General features: G+C 31.9%; 1 protein-coding gene across 2 annotated transcripts in view; it reads left to right on the top strand.

Annotated features, from left to right (window-relative positions):
- LOC143069316 (protein TALPID3-like) overlaps positions 1–20536 on the top strand; it is a 183191-nt gene that overhangs the window by 103398 nt on the left and 59257 nt on the right. For both annotated transcript variants that reach the window (XM_076243883.1, XM_076243884.1), the window contains exons 15-17: positions 1322–1481; positions 3452–3559; positions 19555–19775. In XM_076243883.1, coding sequence (XP_076099998.1) covers positions 1322–1481; positions 3452–3559; positions 19555–19775 — 489 coding nt within the window. The remainder of the gene's footprint in view (positions 1–1321; positions 1482–3451; positions 3560–19554; positions 19776–20536) is intronic.

Here is a 20536-nt window from a genome sequence, read left to right as displayed (position 1 = left end):
AGACAAAAAGACAACAGTAATATCCTAGCTCTTTTTCTTTTGGAATTAATAAACAAATAAATTCTTGATACTTGTAATATATTATGTTTCTTTTTTCCTGAACAAACTTAGGTAAAATTATATATTAAATTAATTTCATTAAATGGATTGTTTGGACAATATTAATCAATCAGCTATTTGTGGCCTAGGTTTACCTAATATTTCCTCCCCCTTTTTTCAACTCTTGAATATGATTGGATTTGTTATTTAACAAAATAATTAAAATAATTGTATCTATCTTTTCAAATAACATCTTGAACTGTAAGTATATATGTGCTAGTATTCTATTACAATCCTGTCAACATATCAGATATTCTATTTAAATAAACAACTATCCCCCCTTTTTTGTGCTTTCTGTATGATTTCTGTTTCCCTTAAAAAGTTATTTCAAAATATACACATTAACTGAAACTTCAACTTACTGTACTACTGATGTGTAAAAGTATTCAATTCAGCCAAAATTAAGCTAACATTTGACAAAAACATACAGTTTTTCACTAGCAAGTATTTCCACAGAACATGGAGCCAAAAAGCACATATGAAAATGATCAAATTATCTTCAAATAAATGTTTACTATCAAGCTGAAAACATAGCCAGATCCAAGCATTTTTATAACAAAGATTAAAAGGTCAACTGCTATCAAACTGCTGTCAAAACTGTTGTCCCGACTGCTAAGAGGAATGCTAAGATGAATGCTAAGACGAATGCTAAGACCAATGCTAAGATGAATGCTAAGCGGATTGCTAAGAAATGGTGAATTGTGGCAGTTTTTTAAACTGTTATTAGATTGAATGCTTAGAACAGCTAAAGGACTTCTAAAAATATGAAGAACTGGTAAATAACAGCTAATAAACAGCTATTAATAGCAGTTCAGTTTGACTTGTTGAATATTGTACAACTTTGATCAATACATTTATCTTTAGTTTGCCCCTATTAAATGTTATGACACTTATGCACAATGTTTGTTAATATTACCACAAAATACATATCAAGTTTGAATTTTGGTGGTGTCACTTTAAATGCTTTAAGGTTATGATCCTTTACAAATCGAAAAATTGCTTAAATTTTCGTTTTGTTCTCTAACTTAAGTTTGCCTGAACCAAATTTTATAAAACAAGTACACAGCTAGAAGATGTCCCCGTAATCACGGCAATTGTTGAAACATGGAGTTGTTAAATTTCACAGGCAGTAAGTCAACTAAGCATGCACGAAAGTGCATAAGACATAAATTTGGTAATTTTCTGCAACTTCATTATCATACTAAGCATAAGTTATTTCTAGGATTCAAGGAGTTTAAATGAAGATGAAGATTTTATGAACAGAGTGTATGGAAGAACGAGATTCCAAGGAAAAAGGACAACTGCCAAAGACCCTTATCTTCACTTCAAAACTGAAACAAAGCAGAAAGTGGAACATCCTAAAGGAATAACTTATACAAAAGGTAGTCATAAATAAGTAAACATTTGAACTTCAGGAAATTAGAACATGACTTTGATCTTTGACCTTGACCTCATTTTCTAAGTTGGGACCCAAAGACCTCAAATAAACCGACTCAAGGTTTATGCGGCTTACAGTTTATGAGTTCATATCCATATCATTTATATCAAATGCATAAGAGGGAAAAAAATCTCATATGGAGTTTCCGGATGGCTTCTGTCAACAGTTAGGCAGATCCTGAGGATACAATGAGCAAATAAGAGAAATAATTTTGTCGTAATCTTTTATAGTTGTGAAAGAGTAGTGGACCCCAGTGTATGGGGAGATTACTCTTAGAAAGTAAAGTGTTCATTTAAGCAGTGTCAGTTTCAAAAGTGCAATAACTGTTCAATATCACACCGGTATATGAAAAATCTAAGCGACATCTTGAGAAACCACAAAATTGCACAAGAACAAAATGTGGCAGAAGAAAATAAAATAGAACAAAAGCAATAAGTCTTTCCATGGAAACATTATGATGTCATCAACTGGTTGCTTTTCCAATATTATGTAAATTTAGCAAGCTTGCTTGATATTACCTGTACTCCACATTGTAGGAAGGTGGGGGCATTAAGTATTAACCTTGTCCATCTGTCTGTGTGTTGAATTTGGTTTCTGTTCTCTAACTTTGGTTAACCTTAAGTAATGTAATAAAACTAATACACAATGCGTATAACCACATCAACCTAATGTAACACAAAAACTCAGATCAAGGACGGTAAAAATTGTGTCTTTTTAAATTTTGTTCTTGAGTATTGTTCTTTTATAATGTTATATGCAAGCAGGGGAAACATCTGTGTCCCATGGACACATTCCCCATTTATTTTTTATTTTTTTTGTTAATATAGTGTTATTTTAAAGGTTGGCGATAGTCATAGTGTGATTTAATCTCCTTTTCATTGGTGGAGTTAGTTGGCAGGTTTTATGCAGTGAGAATCAACTCCCGAGTGTCTAATATAAATAATTAGTATTTTGTTTATCATTCCTAAAATTATATGCATTTGTATTGAACATTATATTATTATACATTTGACTTTTAAACTAATATATTTTATGTGCTGTGGATTCATTTATATTCATGGGTATAAATTATCATTGACTGCTGAAAGCGAGCATATTCATGGATATTTCTTTTCTTGATTTTGCTAATCTCTGTATACAAAGCCTATTGAAAATATATTATTTGCTAAACATTTGAATATGTGGTTCACCTGTACCTACAAAACCCACAAAAATTGGTATCCAACAAATAATAATTAATCCACAGTACTTGTTTGCATTTGTTTATAATTTTAAACCAAGTTTGAGCTTTTGTATGATTATAGGGCCTTAGGGAAGATAAGTTAAATAACTGTATGTGTTAACCTCTAAAGTTTTGTTGTTTTAGGTGTCTTCTATCAAAGACTGCATGTTTGCCCTTATGATGTGTTTTTTTTTAGGCTATTTTTTTTGTTCTCATTGCTGTCTTATTGATGTGAACCTTACATTTCCTTTTATTTCTGTATCAATATATAATTAAATCTTGTAAAGTAAAGAGGATTGAATACCTCCCGTGTACTACTGTGGATTCATTATTATTTGTTGGATACCAATTTTCGTGGATTTTGTGGGTGCAGGTAAACCAGGAAATTAAATGTTCCACAAATGACAAATTTTATATAGGCTTGTATGCAGAACTCGTCTAAACCATGAAATTAAATATTCACAAACATACAATTTTTCCTCAATCCATGAAAAATTGGTATCCATGATCATAAATGAATCCACAGTATATAATTCAATCTTGTCAAGTAAAGAGGATTGAACATATCCCTGTGTGTACTACCTTTGTTTTTTGTGAACCAGTAATTATTTTTTGTGAAACTGTAATTGTTTTTTGTGGACCTGTAATTATTTTGTGTGTACCGGTAATTGTTTTTTGATTATTTATTTTAGGACATACAGTAAGGTCAACTAAGTCACAAACATCTGTTGGAATAAAGCAGTTTTATTTCAATCCAACACATGGAACTTATATACCAGTCAATACCAATGTTACATCAGGTATGTTTAATTAACTTGAAAATTAGTACACATGTTCACTATGGTATGTATGATCTTTCTTATTTTAATGCCAAATTATTTTTTACCCAATTTGACGGTTCATTGAAGATGATAGTGCTAGTGTACTTTGGACACATTCTTGTTATACTCTAAATCTGTAAATTGGTCTGAGACCACAGTTATTGTCCATTTTTAGCTCACCTGGCCCCAAGGGCCAAGTAAGCTTTTCCCATCATTTGGCGTTGGCGTCCGGCGTCGTCCAGCGTCCGGCGTTGTCGTCGTCCGGCGTTGTCGTCGTCCAGCGTTTTTAACTTTTACAAAAATCTTTTCCTCTGAAACAACTGGGCCAAATTTAACCAAACTTGGCCACAATCATCATTGGGGTATCTAGTTTAAAAAATGTGTGGCGTGACCCGGCCAACCAACCGAGATGGCCGCCATGGCTAAAAATAGAGCATAGCGGTAAAATGCTTTTTGTGGCTTATAACTCAAAAACCAAAGCAAATCTGACACGGAGTAAAATTGTTTATCAGGTCAATTTCTATCTGCCCTGAAATTTTCAGACAAATCGGACAAACCGTTGTTGAGTTGCTGCCCCTGAATTAGTAATTTTATGGAAATTTTGCAGTTTTTGCTTATTATCTTGAATATTATAATAGATAGAGATTAACTGTAAACAGCAATAATGTTCAGCAAAGTAAGATCTACAAATAAGTCAACATGACCAAAATTTTTAGTTTGTACCCCTTAAGGAGTTATTGCCCTTTTTAGTCAATTTTTAACAATTTTCATAAATTTTTGTAAATTTTTAGAAAATATTTTCCACTGTAATTACTGGGCCAAGTTCAGTATAGATAGAGATAATTGTAGCAAGAAGAATGTCCAGTAAAGTAAGATCTACAAAAACATCATGATCACCAAAACACAATTTTGTCATGAATTTATCTGTGTCCATTGTATAATATGCACATAGACCAAGGTGAGCGACACAGGCTCTTGAGAGCCTCTAGTTCAAAAATTTTAGTATTCTTTTAAAAAAATCTTCTCCTGTGAAACTACTGGGCCAAATTTAACCAAACTTGGCCACAATCATCATTGGGGTATCTAGTTTTAAAAATGTGTGGCCAACCAACCAAGATGGCCACCATGGCTAAAAATAGTACATAGGGGTGACATGTAAAATTTGGCTTATATCTCTGAAACCAAAGCATTTAGAGCGAATCTGACAAGGGATGAAATTGTTTATCAGATCAAGATCTACCTGCCCTGAAATTTTCAGACAAATCAGACAATCCCTTTTTGGGTTTCTGCCCCCAAATTAGTAATTTTAAATAAAATTTTGCAGTTTTGGGTTATTATCTTTATTATTATTATCTCAAATGGGCAACTGATTAATTTCTAATGCAAAAAATAACAAAACAAGTAGGAAATATCGAGTTTTTATGGAACATGTAATCCGACTTTTAAAGATATTCCGGATAGTTGGAACAGTTTACAGGCATGATAGGAGTGAATACAGTAAAATCGTTTATTTGTGTGCTAACTTGTGCTCAAGTAGAACCAAATTGTTATTTGACAAATAGAGTGATACTAGTAGTACTGTTTTATTAAATGTACATGTATTTGTATGACATCTGAAGACAACTCGTGTTTCTATTACCCCTTATATAAGTAGTTCATTTGATTTTTTGTGTGTGTTTATTTATGTAAGATCTTGAAATGTCTTGAAATATTTTTTAACTAGATTATTAAAGGATTGTGTAAGATATTCATGTACCTGCCCTACATTGGCTCCTTTTTGAGGGCATGTAAAAGTAGTTGATAGACCCCCTTATTATTATTTTTACAAAACACCACTATTGCAAATTTTGAAAGTGAATGTTTGATTGATTCGAACGTAAGGTGTTCTTAAGCTCGGGATCACATAATAATTTTTGATAATCTGCTGATGCGGATACGTCAACGTATACGATACGGTTGATACGTTTTTAAATGACTGACCTCTATTGCAAATATTCAATGTCATGACTGCATCATGTGTTTCTATCAGTTTACCATAGTGCTATCACATGGTAAGGTTAGAAATTAACGGTAAACCCTAGTTTTAAGTGTTTTAATGTCTTATCTTACCGTTTTAATTTATTGACATAACTGCACGACCCGATTTTCAATTAACAATGGTAAGATAATCGTTGCAAAGGTCCTGCTCAAACTTTGTGAAAGACGGTTTTAACCTTGAAGTGTTGCGAGAGTTTATGTTCTATGTTGAAGGCACTTGTATATAGTGACCTGCAATACAAGAACTGTTCCATTGAGTTTAGTTGTATGTCTTCTGTTTCTGTCCCTGACCCATGTTTTCTGTATTTGGCATGTGTAGTGCATCATGAAATGATATACATTGTTACGTGTACCGTGATGCACTTTCGTGCAGGACTGCTTTGTGTAATTTTTGTCATGTAACTCTTGACCAGACTATATAAAAAAGGAGATGTGGTATGATTGCCAATGAGACAACTATCGACAAAAGACCAAAATGACACAGACATTAACAACTATAGGTCACCGTATGACTTTTTGACTCTTGACCTATGAACTTTGGGTGTGTCATCATGATACAGTGTGTTCCTTTGTATATTACCCTGACCTAAAAGTATAATTCTAAATTGACCTTGCTTCTGAATATGTAGCAAGAAGATGTATTGTCATAAGATGGTGAGTCTTGTGGCACGAGAAACTTCATATGAGCTTGACCTTTGCCCTCATTGTACAACTTGTATATTTTGTTTGAATTATATGGAGAATTGTCTGATTGCACTCATACGACATCTTCTTATATCTATAATATTAGATATATAGATATATTTGTTAGTTTTGTGTACCATGATGACCCTTTCCTCAAAATCTGCTTTGTGTTTTTTTTTTGTCATGGAACTCTTGACCAGTCTATGACTTTTTGATTCTTGACCTATGCATATTTGGTGTGCCTCTTGGTATGATTACCTTGACAGGAGTCTCTGGTTTTTGTTAGTCTTGTATGTTTTTAATTGTCAGTTCGGTTTTATGTATTGGAGTTTGAACTAGTACACATTTTGTTAAGGGGCCATCTGAAGTCCGCAACCGGGCGAGGGATTTTCTCACTTTGTTAAAAACCCATTGGTGACCTTCGACTGCTTTTTGCTCTGTTGTCATGTTACTGTCTCTTTAACACATTTCAGATTTCAATTCTCAATTTTTGAATTGAAGAATGCTTTGATCAAATGAAAACTAAATCTTTTAATTGCCGTGAAAAATTAGAGAGAACATTTACTGCTTCAGTAGCACCATTTGCTGCCAGTTGTGATAGATAATTCAAAATGTTTCAATCATTTTGCCTTGGATTTCATTTCATGGACATGTAGATATGGATAGTCTAAGCATGTTTAAGCATCTTGAAAAATCACACAGAAGGTACACGCATATCAATAAACTGAACTCAGTGCGAAGAACCTTTAAAGTACACTTAGACATAGTAAGCTCAATCTAGTGAAACACTTTTTTATGCTGGTCATAGTCTGTTCTAAAACTGCACCGCAATCCTAAAATAAATATGCACGTTAATTCTAATAGAAGTAGAATCCAAAGGAAGTAAATAAACTGTTTACTGAAATAAATGTACAATATGTGTATGGGCCACAGATGCCCCTGCTTGTGAAAAAAACCCACAAGTAAACTTCCACATATAGATGCAGGATTCACGTAATTTTGACTATTTTGTGACCATAAGCATTTTGTTATTAGTTTCAAAACATTTTTTTGAGGCAAACTAAAGTTAAAGAAACAGAAACAACAGATTTAGCATTTTTCTTATCTTAAGCTTGCGTGTTGATATTTGTATCATTAGAACTAGTACCAACTTCTTATATCTAAAAACTCATGAACAGTAACACCACCCAATATCGAACTTGATAGATCTGTGTTATTGGGTAATAGACATGTTAGATAAATGACTATTGTTGACAATTGAGAGTCTAAAGTCTTCAGTTGAGATATTTAAATTAGGGACAATCTCAAAAAAATAAAATAATTATTCTTGATTTACACGTTACAATAATAACTTTTATCATTGCTATCTAAGTGCGTATCAGACCAATTTGATAAGAGGAATCCATAACCTTGAACACCATTAAACGTTCATATAATTAAATAATTTAAAAGCAAATGGAAAAAACGGGGGATTGATTTCTTACTATACTCCTAGAATATTCCCATCCAGGGTCCGTCCATGCTACCTCACTCGACGAGTAATGTTTTGCAGTTCAGAGAAAAACTCAAAGTACCCGGTACATGTATTATGAATTTGAACGTCTGTATTGTATCTGTTAATTTTTTTATGACATAGCGATATATAAGCAAAAACAAACGAGTCATATAATAGTATATTTTGTTTGTTTTAATTGGAATCAGAATCAGATTCTGAGTTAATGCCAAAAGCCTTCTAAATATTTGGCACTTACTTCCTTAAGAATCGGTCATAAGCCAAAGTTCTGTTTTTTTTCCGGACAAGTTCTGTGGTGCGTGACTTTTTTCTCTTTGCCTTTTTCTTATCAGTTTTAGTTTTTTTCGGAGGCGGTGGTAGATCACCTGACCATTAGGTTAACGTAATGAATTATAATGATTTATGTTATCAATAGAAAAAAAAAACACTACCGTACATCTTTTGAGAAGACCCCTTTAAAATGTTTCTTGTCTCTCGAGTCTCGTTAGTTGTTTGTCAAAAGTATTCATTTATCTAACACGTCTAATAAGCATTATGTATCAGGTTCATAACATTTGATTGAGTCAAACTTATTAAAAAGAACGAAAACGAAAAATTCAGCATTTTCTATGTTTTTGAAGGAACATGATAACTCATGAACGGTAAAAGTGACGCTACCAAATTTCAATTTTTTTTTTTTTTTTTGTGGAAATAAGCATTGTCCCAGGTTAGGGAGATGATGGAGACCCCGCTAACATGTTCAACCCCGCCTTATTCAGTATGCATCTGCCTGTCGCAAATCAGGAGCCTATACATTTGTCCGTTTCTTTTCTCGTTTGAATTTTATCGTGTGTTTTTCTATATTGTGATGTTAATATACTATTGTTTCATCCCGCTGCAAATGTTTGCACCTGTCCTAAGTCAGGAATCTGATGTACATTAGTTGTCGTTTATTTATGTAATTTATAGGTGTTTCTCGTTTCTTATATGGATTAGACCATTGGTTTTCCCGTTTGAATGGTTTTACACTAGTAATTTTGGGGCCCTTTATATCTTGTGGTTCGGTGTGAGCCAAGGCTCCGTGTTGAAGGCCGTACATTGACCTATAATGGTTTACTTTTATGAATTGTTATTTGGATGGAGAGTTGTCTCATTGGCACTCATACCACATCTTCCTATATCTATGTGCTCATTGCTGAAGGCCGTATGGGGACATATAGTTGTTAATTTCTGTGTCATCTGGTCTCTTGTGGAGAGTTCTTCTTTGGCACTCATGCCACATTAGGTGGAGGGTGGGGATCCCGCTAGCATGTTTAATCTGCCTCATTCTGTTTGTATGTGCCTGTCCCAAGTCAGGAAACTGTGAATTGTCGTTTGTTTATGTGTTACATATTTGTTTTTGTTCATTTTTTGTACATAAATTTGTCCGTTTCTTTTCTCGTTTGAATTGTTTTACATCGTCATTTCGATGCCTTTTATAGCTGACTATGTGGTATGGACTTTAATCATTGTTGAAGGCCGTAGGGTGACTTATAGCTGTTAATTTCTGTGTCATCTAGTCTTTTGTGGAGAGTTCTTAATCTTAATTTTGATTTGATTATTTTGGGCATATAATGATTATATGCATGCCTTTCACAAATAGTATCAAATTTGACAAAGGAGTAGGTTCAGTAAGACCCCTTTTTGGCCCCAAGATATAGCAGTTTTACAAAATTGTGAAAATGTAATCTTTTAGCTATTTATTGGAAAGAAGAATGCTTCTGCTTCATAAATATGGGCTGTTTTTGACAATAAAATGCACATATATCGAGTACTAGCATCATTGAGTCATGCTAAATTACTGAAATCTTCACAGTTTTAGCATTTTAGTTTTTTTTTTTTGGCGGTTTTCATCCTAAATGAAAGTGGCCACATTCGTGTTCATTCATAATATTGAAATGTTAGTTGTATTTGATGATATTACATAACATATATAAAGATTGAGGATGAACACGAATGCGGCCACTATCATTTTTGACAAAAACCATCTGAAAAGTGACATTTTTTTGGCATATTTGATAGATTTTTCATATTTAAGCTTGGATTGGAGCGTTGGTAATGACTGAATCAGTTAAAATCTTTCACATAAATTAATCGAATCAATTGAAATAGACACTTAAGTGTTTAAAAAGTGTCCCAAATCTTTCGTTAGATGAACCTGAAATTTGAGGCCAAAATAGGCCCTTACTGGACATACTCCTTTATTGTACATATACATTTTTGTAATATTTTATAACTGTTTTTTTAATTAAATAGAGCTAACAAACTTAAACTGATCACCACTTTCTTTGTATATGTCTTGTAACATTCCGTTTTGAACAAAACGATTTGTTACATATACTTCACACATATTTCTATCAAATCTGACATTATTACAAATCAGCTATTAAATAAAATTCATTCTTACTTTAATTGTGCAATCAAATATAATTATATGCAAGTCGTCAAGTAGCTAGATGCATATATCGTTGGCCAATTGAACGACAGGTCCTAGTTTTGTTGTTTTAAAACTTCTAGAAATATTAACAGAAATAAGGAATGAGTAAAGGGAAATAAATTAAAACAGAATGACTGAATTAAATAAAAAGATGTTCGATATAATGTATATTTCGGTTTTTTTTTTTAAATCTAAGCGATGCTATATTTTTATCTAGATTCCTAATCAAAATTATTAGAACAAGAAAATAAATACCTTACAGCTTCTTTTACCGTCGATCCTGAAATGTTTAATGTTATAAAACAGTTTTAGCGTCTTTAACCTACTTTATCTTTTTATTCGAATACTTGTGGTTATCTTCTCCAAGTTCAACGGGGACATTAGAATAATCTAGAATAGAACCCAGATGGAACCAAGAAGTCGGGTTGCTATAACCAAAAAACCTGGATGTTGAACCAGTTACCATGGTTTCGAACCAAAGAACCCGGATAGAACCAAGGTTCAGAACCAAACAACCCAGATAGAACCAAGGTTTAGAACCAGAGTGCCCGGATATAACCTTATTGCATTCGGAATTCTCATGACTTTTTATACCTTCAGCGTATTTTCCAAATCACTTATTTATTTAGTATATTTATATATAATATATTATCTTTAACTGTCGAAACCAGATTTGACCTCCCAACGTAAATGACCTGTGGTAATCAACTGGTCTCTATGAATTTCTTTTATTTGATGATATTACACCTGGTGTTTCGGATATCATTTAGGTCAAGTTCCACCAAGGCAGTTCATCCTGGTCAGGTGCCATAGTCTAATTTATTTTCATTTACTAAAATTACTAAAAATTTGATTATAATTACTTTTTAATTGTTATCAATGTGTTTCTCTCCTGTAAAATATCAAATGCGGTTACATTTTGGGGGCACTACACCTGGTGAATTTGTACAAACTAGATTATTTTTATGTCCTTTCTTATTTAATTTTACTATTACTCAGAGTACTGTTATTGTTTACAGTGGCTGGTCAGGTACTTCTATAATGTTCTTGTGCTTCCAATAAGCAATTAAAGGTGGTCTAAGAAATATAGATCTTTAGCAATTGTGTCATTTTCAATCAACTGCCAAAGATCTACAAATATGTCAACTTGACCAAAATAGTCAATTTACCCCATTAAGAGTAATTGCCCTTTTTAGTCAATTTTTGACCAATTTTCACAATTTTTTCTATTTTTTTGAAAATTTTACAAAATCTTTCCTTCTGAAACTGATGGGCCAATTTCATTATAGAAATAGATAATTGTAAATAGCAAGAATGGTCAGTAAATACGTAAGATCTACAAACAAGTCATCATCACCAAAACAGAGAATTTTGTCATGAAATCTATTCTTGTCTATAATGTATGTGTTTCCTTTGTTCAATATGCACATAGACCAAGGTGAGCAACACGTAAGAGCCTCTAGTTATTTTGATTATTGTTATCTCACATCACCATACTTAAATATTTAAAGGAGTATGGCCACGAAGGGTTAAAAACGGCCCTGTCTCAGAAATTTACGAAATAACTGCAGAATGATCACTTACTAGTGTAGTTCACAAAATGATAACCATTAGACTTGTAGCTGTGGTTGGATAATTGTCCAGGGCGTCAGAAAAGACTAAGGTTCAATAGCATTTTAGCCATTTTGTGCGTAACGTTAAAATTGATTTCTATCTTTTTTTTAACATTTCACCACAAGAACTTTTGTACAAAATATTCCTTGAATCTCGTCCATATTTATTGGTGTTTTTTTTAACTATATCAACAGAAACTTACTAGTATTTAAAAGGTTTAAGCTGCACGTAAGCGCTTCACTTAAATGTTGTATAAGTGGCCCGTATACTCGTTTTCTGCATTGATATTCACAAAATATAAATCGCAGAGACCACGTAAACAAACATATTTCATAGCATAGATTAAATTAAAAGTCATAAATGATTTTTTTTGTCAGAATGAAATTAGATTGAAAGCTGTAAAATATCTTGGCGAGCGATGTACAATCGAAAAAATGTATGAAGATAGTTGATCACACCACAACATCTTATTTGTATATATGGAAAAGCCGTGATTTACTTACACACAAAAATGTGTATTTTCAAATACAGAAGTAAAGGATAAAAAGACAGTTAAGAAAGAAATTGTTTAAAGACAGTACATACAATTTCATGTGCATGTACTGCATAATCATATAACACATTATATTTGTATATAAGTCATCAGACACTAGAACCACACATGCACTCATAAACATCATTCTCATTCCAGAAGAATACAAGTCATGCTTGCTGTGTTATTTGTTTTTCGTTCATTGTTTTATAAATACTTAGAATGAAATTCATAACAGTGTAGCTATGGCCATTCATTGACTGGGGAAAATTAGGTGAACGTTCGTCTGTAATGCCCACTGCTCACGACGTACTTATCATAGAAATTTAAACTGTGAGGTCACCAAAGGTTCTAAACGCCTAAATAAAATAATTAAAAATACTAATCAGGAATAACCTTTGTAATTTGAAAATAAATAAAAATGGCCTTCAACACGGAGTCTTGGCTCACACCGAACAGCAAGCTATAAAGGTTGAATACTTAAAATTCTTTACTTGATTTTTTGTTATGGTTTGACCATCAATTTTCCTAATATGATATCGCACGTTCTTTCAGATTATTTTTTTCACTTAATTGGCTTTAAAAGTTACAATGCATGATGTCGTCTGTTTATGTAGTTCATATGTGTTTTTCGTTTCTCGTTGGTTTTCCCATTTGAATGGTTTTACACTAGTAGTTTTGGGGCCCTCTATAACTTGCTGTTCAGTGTGAGCCAAGGTTTTATGTTGCAGGTCGTACCTTGACCTATAATGGTTTACTTTTATGAATTATTACTTGGAAGGAGAGTTGTCTCATTGGCACTCATACCACATCTTCCTATATCTATCTATATCAATACATTTTTTTTCCAACAAAAGAATACATCACAAGAATATAAGTTTTGTAAGAAACGTGAGAAATTGTGTTGGACTTGAAGATAAGGCAAAGTGACAAATATCTGAAAGAATGAATCGTTTTATGGTATTAAACAAAGAAATCAAATGATTTTTTAATTATCCAGAACTCTTCACAAACAAAACCCACATGTATACGCATTGAATAAATAGTAGGCCATTCTTAAATGATCACACCGTAGAAGTAGTTGTGCTCTTAATCGAATGAGATATTTTGTGAATTAACCCCATCAACTTAATAGTTTTTTTTACAATGGATAAACCTATTTTTTTTATTATTATTAAATAATATCATCTCTGAACATTATTATTCTTATAAATGACACGGTTGTATGTGATGATTATAATAAATATTTAAAACAAATTCCTTTCAAGCTTTGTAAAAAGAAAGTTTCATTTTATGTATCGGAATGTGTAACAAGTGAATATTTCAATCCCCACTGGAAGGCCTCTGACAGACTGGATGAGCATAAAATCATAGCCGTTGACAAACAAGTTACAACCTACAAACGTTTTACTGTCGACCACACTGTTATGCAATTAATTCTAGTAAATAAGACCGTTAGTTTTCTGTATTGCAATTGTAATTTCGTGGCAATACTATGCAGTATTGGCTTTGCTTATTGCTGAAGGCTATACGGTGACCTATACTGTTAATTTCTGTGTTATTTGGTCTTATGAGGAGTTGTCTCATTGGCGATCATACCGTGTTTTTTTTTTAATTTTTACTCTCAAATAAATATTTAGAATCAAACATTTGAAAGAACGCTAGATTCTTTATATACTGCCATTTATACATTACTGACATTATATAGTACTGCTCTCTCCATTTGTACCTAAACTGAAGTGAAAGAAATATTTAGTCACCTGTGAAAATGAAATATAATTGCTTCAAATAGTTCGATGAATCCTTTTTATAGTTTCCAAAAACTTTTTTGCTAGACAAAGTAATAGTTCAAAGGCAGTGGCTATTTTTCCAGATCTATATGCTTTATGATTTTTATGTTTCAATTGTTTTAAAGCATATTTTAAAAATCTGAGATTTCATTTTTATGCATACCTGTAGCATTTAAATGATTTTAGAAATAATTTCAACTACATATTTTTAATATAATTTCATTGCTTCCAAATTGATCTACAATAGTTTTTATTTTTATTCCTTTTTTTTTCAAAATTTTTACTCATAATAAATGTTTTAAAACGTTTATATGCATCTCAAATATTGTAACACTTATCTTCTTCACTTAAATGACGAATACTAGTAATAATTTAATTCTTTTATGACAATGCTTATTTTCGTAGTACTTTTAGTTAACATTCATTTTTTACAAAGAACCGGCAACATAACAACTTAACTATATTGCAGGTGCCATTGCTATCGCAATATGCTATTTTGCTCGTTTTAATTAAGATATTTTTTAAATCAAAATTAGCCACTGCCACTATAGAATGCTCATTTTCAGTTGTCTATTATTGACGATTTCATTAAGCAATTCAGCTATTTTCAATTAAATCTACCCGACTTTTGCATGTTTCTATCAATTACGTTTTAAAAGATCTAATACTTTTTTTATTATTTTAATATAAGTGGTATAGTTAAAGGGCATTAACAACGAGATATAGAAAAACAAATCAGTTTTTGTTCGGTCATTAATGAAAGTGAAATAATGGAATGATAATTCACGTTTAGCAGCCATTTTGCATCAGTTTTGTCAACATAAGCAAAGAAATGTCGCCAGTAAATTATTCACTTGCAAGTGGATAATTCGGCATTAAATTCGTATTCATGTGAATGTCAGTTGAATAACTAAACTGGAGATGGGTTACGCATAAACTAGACGTGTTCAGAAATTAAAAGAAAAAGAACATTTACATTGGAAGTGAAACAAGGAGAAACAATTTGGTTCACTGAATCGATCTACAAAAACTCATTCTTATACCGTTAAACCTACAATATAGAATCAAACAGACCTAGAAAAAATCCAATTGCATGAGCTCGATATCTATCTATATCTATGTTTTATCTTGTTATATGACCGTCGGCAGTCTTCGGAAGTTCGACTTGATGATTATTAGATTGCGTCTAGACTAAAATAAACATGAAATGCTGATTCATACTATAGATTAGACCGTTGGTTTTCCCGTTTAATGCCTTGTTCACATGTACATTTATAGCGAACCCTATGATAGTTTTCCATAGATTCACCTGCAAGTTACCTGTCCATTTAAACTTTTGTAAGTTCTATTGTCCCATCTAACAAATACAACAGGTATTGTTCTCTGTATAGTTTATTCACCAGGACCTTTAAATTTCTTCTAGGAGAAATATATCACTCATTGATTAATTTACCTGAACAAAAAATTGAACTGTCAATGATGAAAAAATACTTCTACCAATACTAAGAAAGGACCCACAAAACTGCATGTGGTGTTGTATTAATTCAATACCAAAAACTCGTTTTTAATGTGTTCAATATTAATAATGATTTAAAAATTAAAGTTGATTTCTGATCAAATATTCAATAAATATTTTTGTGTGTTTGATAAATAAAAATTTTAATATTATTATTTTTAAATTAAGGTCTTCCTTCATAAACATAGTCTATAAATTACAAACAATAAACAACAAAAACATGCAAATTCATTGGAAAATACTAAAAAATGTGTCTAAAATAAACTTTTTATTATTAAATCAGATTTTATATTGAACAGATTGAAAATATATTAATGATATATTGAACAAATACAATATTGCATACAGTTTATGTGAGTTTATAGAAGTATTTCAATAAAAAAACAGATAATTTTTTGGTCAGGTAAATTAATCAATGAGTGATATATTTCTCCTAGAAGAAATTTAAAGGTCCTGGTGAATGAACTATACAGAGAACAATACCTGTTGTATTTGTTAGATGGGACAATAGAACTTACAAAAGTTTAAATGGACAGGTAACTTGCAGGTGAATCTATGGAAAACTATCATAGGGTTCGCAATAATTCGAATTGAATTCGAATCGAATTCGCTAATAACGTTCAAACACTCTTCTTTTATTTTTTAATTCGAATAGGCTAATTCGAATTATCCAATTCGCATTAAAAAAACGCTTTTGTTAATAGGAAATAAAAGTTAACGTCGTCTGAACAGTTTAGCGAATTTGACGCTCATTGCAATTCGAATTAGAATTGACGTGAGGACGTAAAACGTTTCGAATGCAAATTAAACTAATTCGAATTAGTTAATGCGAATCGAATTCGAATAACGTGTGAACTCAGCATAAATGGTTTTACACTATCAATTTTTGGGTCCTTTATAGCCTGTTGTTCGGTGTGAGCCAAGGCTCCGTGTTGAAGGCCGTACATTGACCTATAATGAGTTACTTTTATAAATTGTTTTTTGAATGGAGAGTTGTTTCATTGGCACTCACACCATATCTAACTATATCTATCGACTCTATGCATCGTAAATTGTTTATTTTATGTTTTTTTTTTTAATTTGGATGTACGTTTTAGTATGTTATTAGTCGAATAGGAGAAATTGTGAGAAATCGGGGAATATGATCGACAGCTAATGCCCCTTTAAGTTTCAGACTGAAATACTGTTACTGCATTGTCAATTTATTCTTAATTAGATTTTATCTTGTAATCTTAACTCGTTTTACTCGTGTTGAAAGTGTTTCAGTATTCCCAGTATTCCACATACAACTATAATTCTTATCTGGAAAAAAGTTTGAGTGTTTTAGTTATTATTCTTATTATCATGTGGTCAAAATTAACAGATTCTTGCCTCAATCCGTATGAAAATAATAAGATCTGATATTATTACAAAAAAGACTAATTTCAACCAGATACCAAATGACGTGCATGGATTAATTTTAAAGGTAATAAAAATCCATGAATATCAGGTTTTATTTAATTTGGCGTTGATTGTAGCAACATAATTGTATGTAACTAAGCTGCGTTTATTCAAGTAATATATTATCTATAACTATAATTAACATACTGTGAACTTTTTCTCAGGTAAACGCCAATCTGACAGTAACCTAACAATGATCAAATTAATATTCTAGTCTTAATCTACACTCATTGTCACTTTCGTCTACGGCATGATGCGTCTTCAAGAGACGCTCCTAAATTCTTGACGCCATGTGTGATGTCCATATTATGAATATACATATAGTAGCCAATGTGTGCAAATTAACATGATCTCAACCGGAATATGCATTTAACGTTGCGCTGGACATTAAATAGTCATTCATAATCATGAGACAAACAACACATTTAAATAAAATGGTGGTTTTCTTTGATATTCTTTTATTTTCGTTTTACCAAAAAAGTGAATTATCTCTAAAAATATGTATAAATTCATTATAGTACTTTTAGCTTTAGCTGAGCTATGATTGATAGTTGTTTTGCGAACGTCTAGTGGCAAATATTTCATGCATATTTATGACAGAGACCAATTTACAGAATTTATTTCACACAGAAACCAAAAATTGCATTTGTTGTCATGGATAATAATTAAGAGAAAAGGAGGGGCGTAATAAAGAATCATAAGACCAATAAAATTATACAACACCATAAATATATATAGAAGCGACAAAAGGAAAAACAACAATAACAAAATATAAATAAAAACAGATTCAACACGAAGCTCGGGCCTCCACAAAAACAGGAAATATAAAAATATCTCATAGATAATTTATTCAAAGTAGGCATGGTCGCTTGAAGTAATCTCACCCAAACTTAAAAGAGACCACCAAAAAGGGACCAGATAAACATTTATCTTTGTATGCATTTTGATGACCAATTTTACGTGCTATCCCGCATGACTATCAGATATTTATTTGGAGTTACACAAGCTGTATCATAGTTTTGTTTCATCTTTATTTCAGTTTTCAAATATTTGTTCTGGTTGAATGTCACGGCTAGTATACACCATGCCCTCCTCTCAAGGCCTCGTTATTTTATCTTCATGAAAAAAAATATATTGAAAAGCTTTTTCAACCACTTTGCAATATGATATACCAACTCTCACATGATTTCTAACGTGTTTTGTCAAACGATTTTCAATGTATATTATTGTTAATTTTGCTGTTATTTGTTTTCAACATCCGTAGTATTTATGCAAGACAAATGTTAACTTGGCATGCCATACTCGATAAAAAAATGCGGACGTGAAAGAAAGCACTTCATCAAAACGTCAACATGAGATTACATTCCATGAAAGTTATTTCGACGATTTCGTCTTTATAAAACAAAATTATTAAATATGTGTAGAATCCATCTATAAAAAGGATATTTGTATTAAATTCTAAAGTTGGCACCATATCGATCTGCTGACTGTAGAATGTTACGGAGAAAAGCCTAATTTTCATTCAACTATCTATATAATTATGCATAGTAAGTAGTTCGAACGGGCTAGATATTACACATACCGTGGAATTAATCGTAAAAATAATTTACAAATTCATAATATTTATTTCATCCAATTAGAATTTATTTGTACGTATCACATTTATAGCAATATTTTACAAGTTCTTGGTACAGTTCTTCGTCAGAAAATGTCATGAATGTATCGTACCTCGGAAATGGTGGCGTTGAATCGGGATTTGATTGTTAGCAAAAGTTAGATTTTCGATGTGGCCACAGGCCTGGACCACGCTAAATATTGTTGTAAACTGCGTCAAAATTTCAAACAATCAAAATGAGAGTAACATTATTTTGGTCAAGGCTTCTGGCCAATGCGAATTTCAACCAGGAAGTGTGAAATTCATTAAAAATTTGGACATTTTGAGCGTTCTGGTTCGATTTCGGGTATTACGTCACATTGATGACGTCACAATAATATGTTTTTTTACTATAATAGAAAATAACAATATACATAGATATGTTTTAGCTATAAAGGATCAACCTTATTTCACTTTTTATTTTTTGTCACCTCACAGGGCCAATATCGGCATTTCGTGGCCATACTCCTTTTAAGTGTGTAGTGAAGGTTTAGATTTCTGTAAAATTTTTGAAATGAAAATTTTAACAATAGAAATGTTCATGACAATCTGAATAGATTTCACAACATGCTAGAGAGTAAAATAGTGATGTAAATCATGAGATCTCTTTATTGAACAATGGATGACTGTTGCTTTCTAGGGGGAGAACTGAGGTTCTTAACTTTCAAATTTCAAAATTTCTGCTGTGAATATGTTGGTCAAATTTGTAATACAAAGAACCAACATTCTTTCTTTTTAGGGCCTATTCCTGGAAGTCTTATTCAAATGGCAATACCACTTGGTGAACCTAGGATGGAAGGAGGATTAACAGCTCCAGTTACCATGACACCACAAAGGGGTCCAATTACATCCACTCCTGTGTCAAAAATTCCGGTCACAGCTGAGAAAAATACTGCTCTAATTACAGTTCCAGCAGAAAATATAAATATTCAGAAGAGAGCACAAGAACTTACAAAACAGGTAAAAAGTTGGCAATTTTTAACTGATCTAAAAACATGATGAGAAATCATCAAGTGCAAAATAACATTCTTTATTGCTTATTATAAATTCATTTTTTCAATATGAATACTCATCAAATACTTTTTAAAGAAGACAAATTAATAATATTAAAATGTTTTGTTATATGTATATTCTATAATTCATATAAGTAAAAAGTCATTAATATCTATGCACATAAAATTGAGAATGGAAATGGGGAATGTGTCAAAGAGACAACAACCCGCCCAAATAAAAAACAACAGCAGAGGGTCACCAACAGGTCTTCAATGTAGCGAGAAATTCCCGCACCCGGAGGCGTTCTTCAGCTGGCCCCTAAACAAATATATACTAGTCCAGTGATAATGAACGCCATACTAATTTCCAAATTGTACACAAGAAACTAAAATTAAAATAATACAAGACTAACAAAGGCCAGAGGCTCCATACATGCTGAAGAATATCTCAAGAACTTTTGCAATCTTAAGGAACAATAACTCTGCATGGGAGCTTAAACATTATTTGCAGGAAAATATAAATGCTTTCTCAAATCCATTCTATTAGAAAAATGGAATTATTACAGAAGAGTGTCCACCATGTACTTGCAATGCGCTATTATTAATATAGTAGAATAGAATGATATACAAATGCATGAAAATTATATATACATGTAACTATAATATACAAATATTAATATAATATATAACAATAAGCCAGAGTATACTGATTTATATCACTACAATATA

The sequence above is a fragment of the Mytilus galloprovincialis genome, chromosome 3 (genome assembly GCF_965363235.1).
Source record: "Mytilus galloprovincialis chromosome 3, xbMytGall1.hap1.1, whole genome shotgun sequence".
NCBI classification, from domain to species: Eukaryota; Metazoa; Mollusca; class Bivalvia; order Mytilida; family Mytilidae; genus Mytilus; species Mytilus galloprovincialis.
This window is presented reverse-complemented; position numbering and strand designations above follow the sequence as displayed.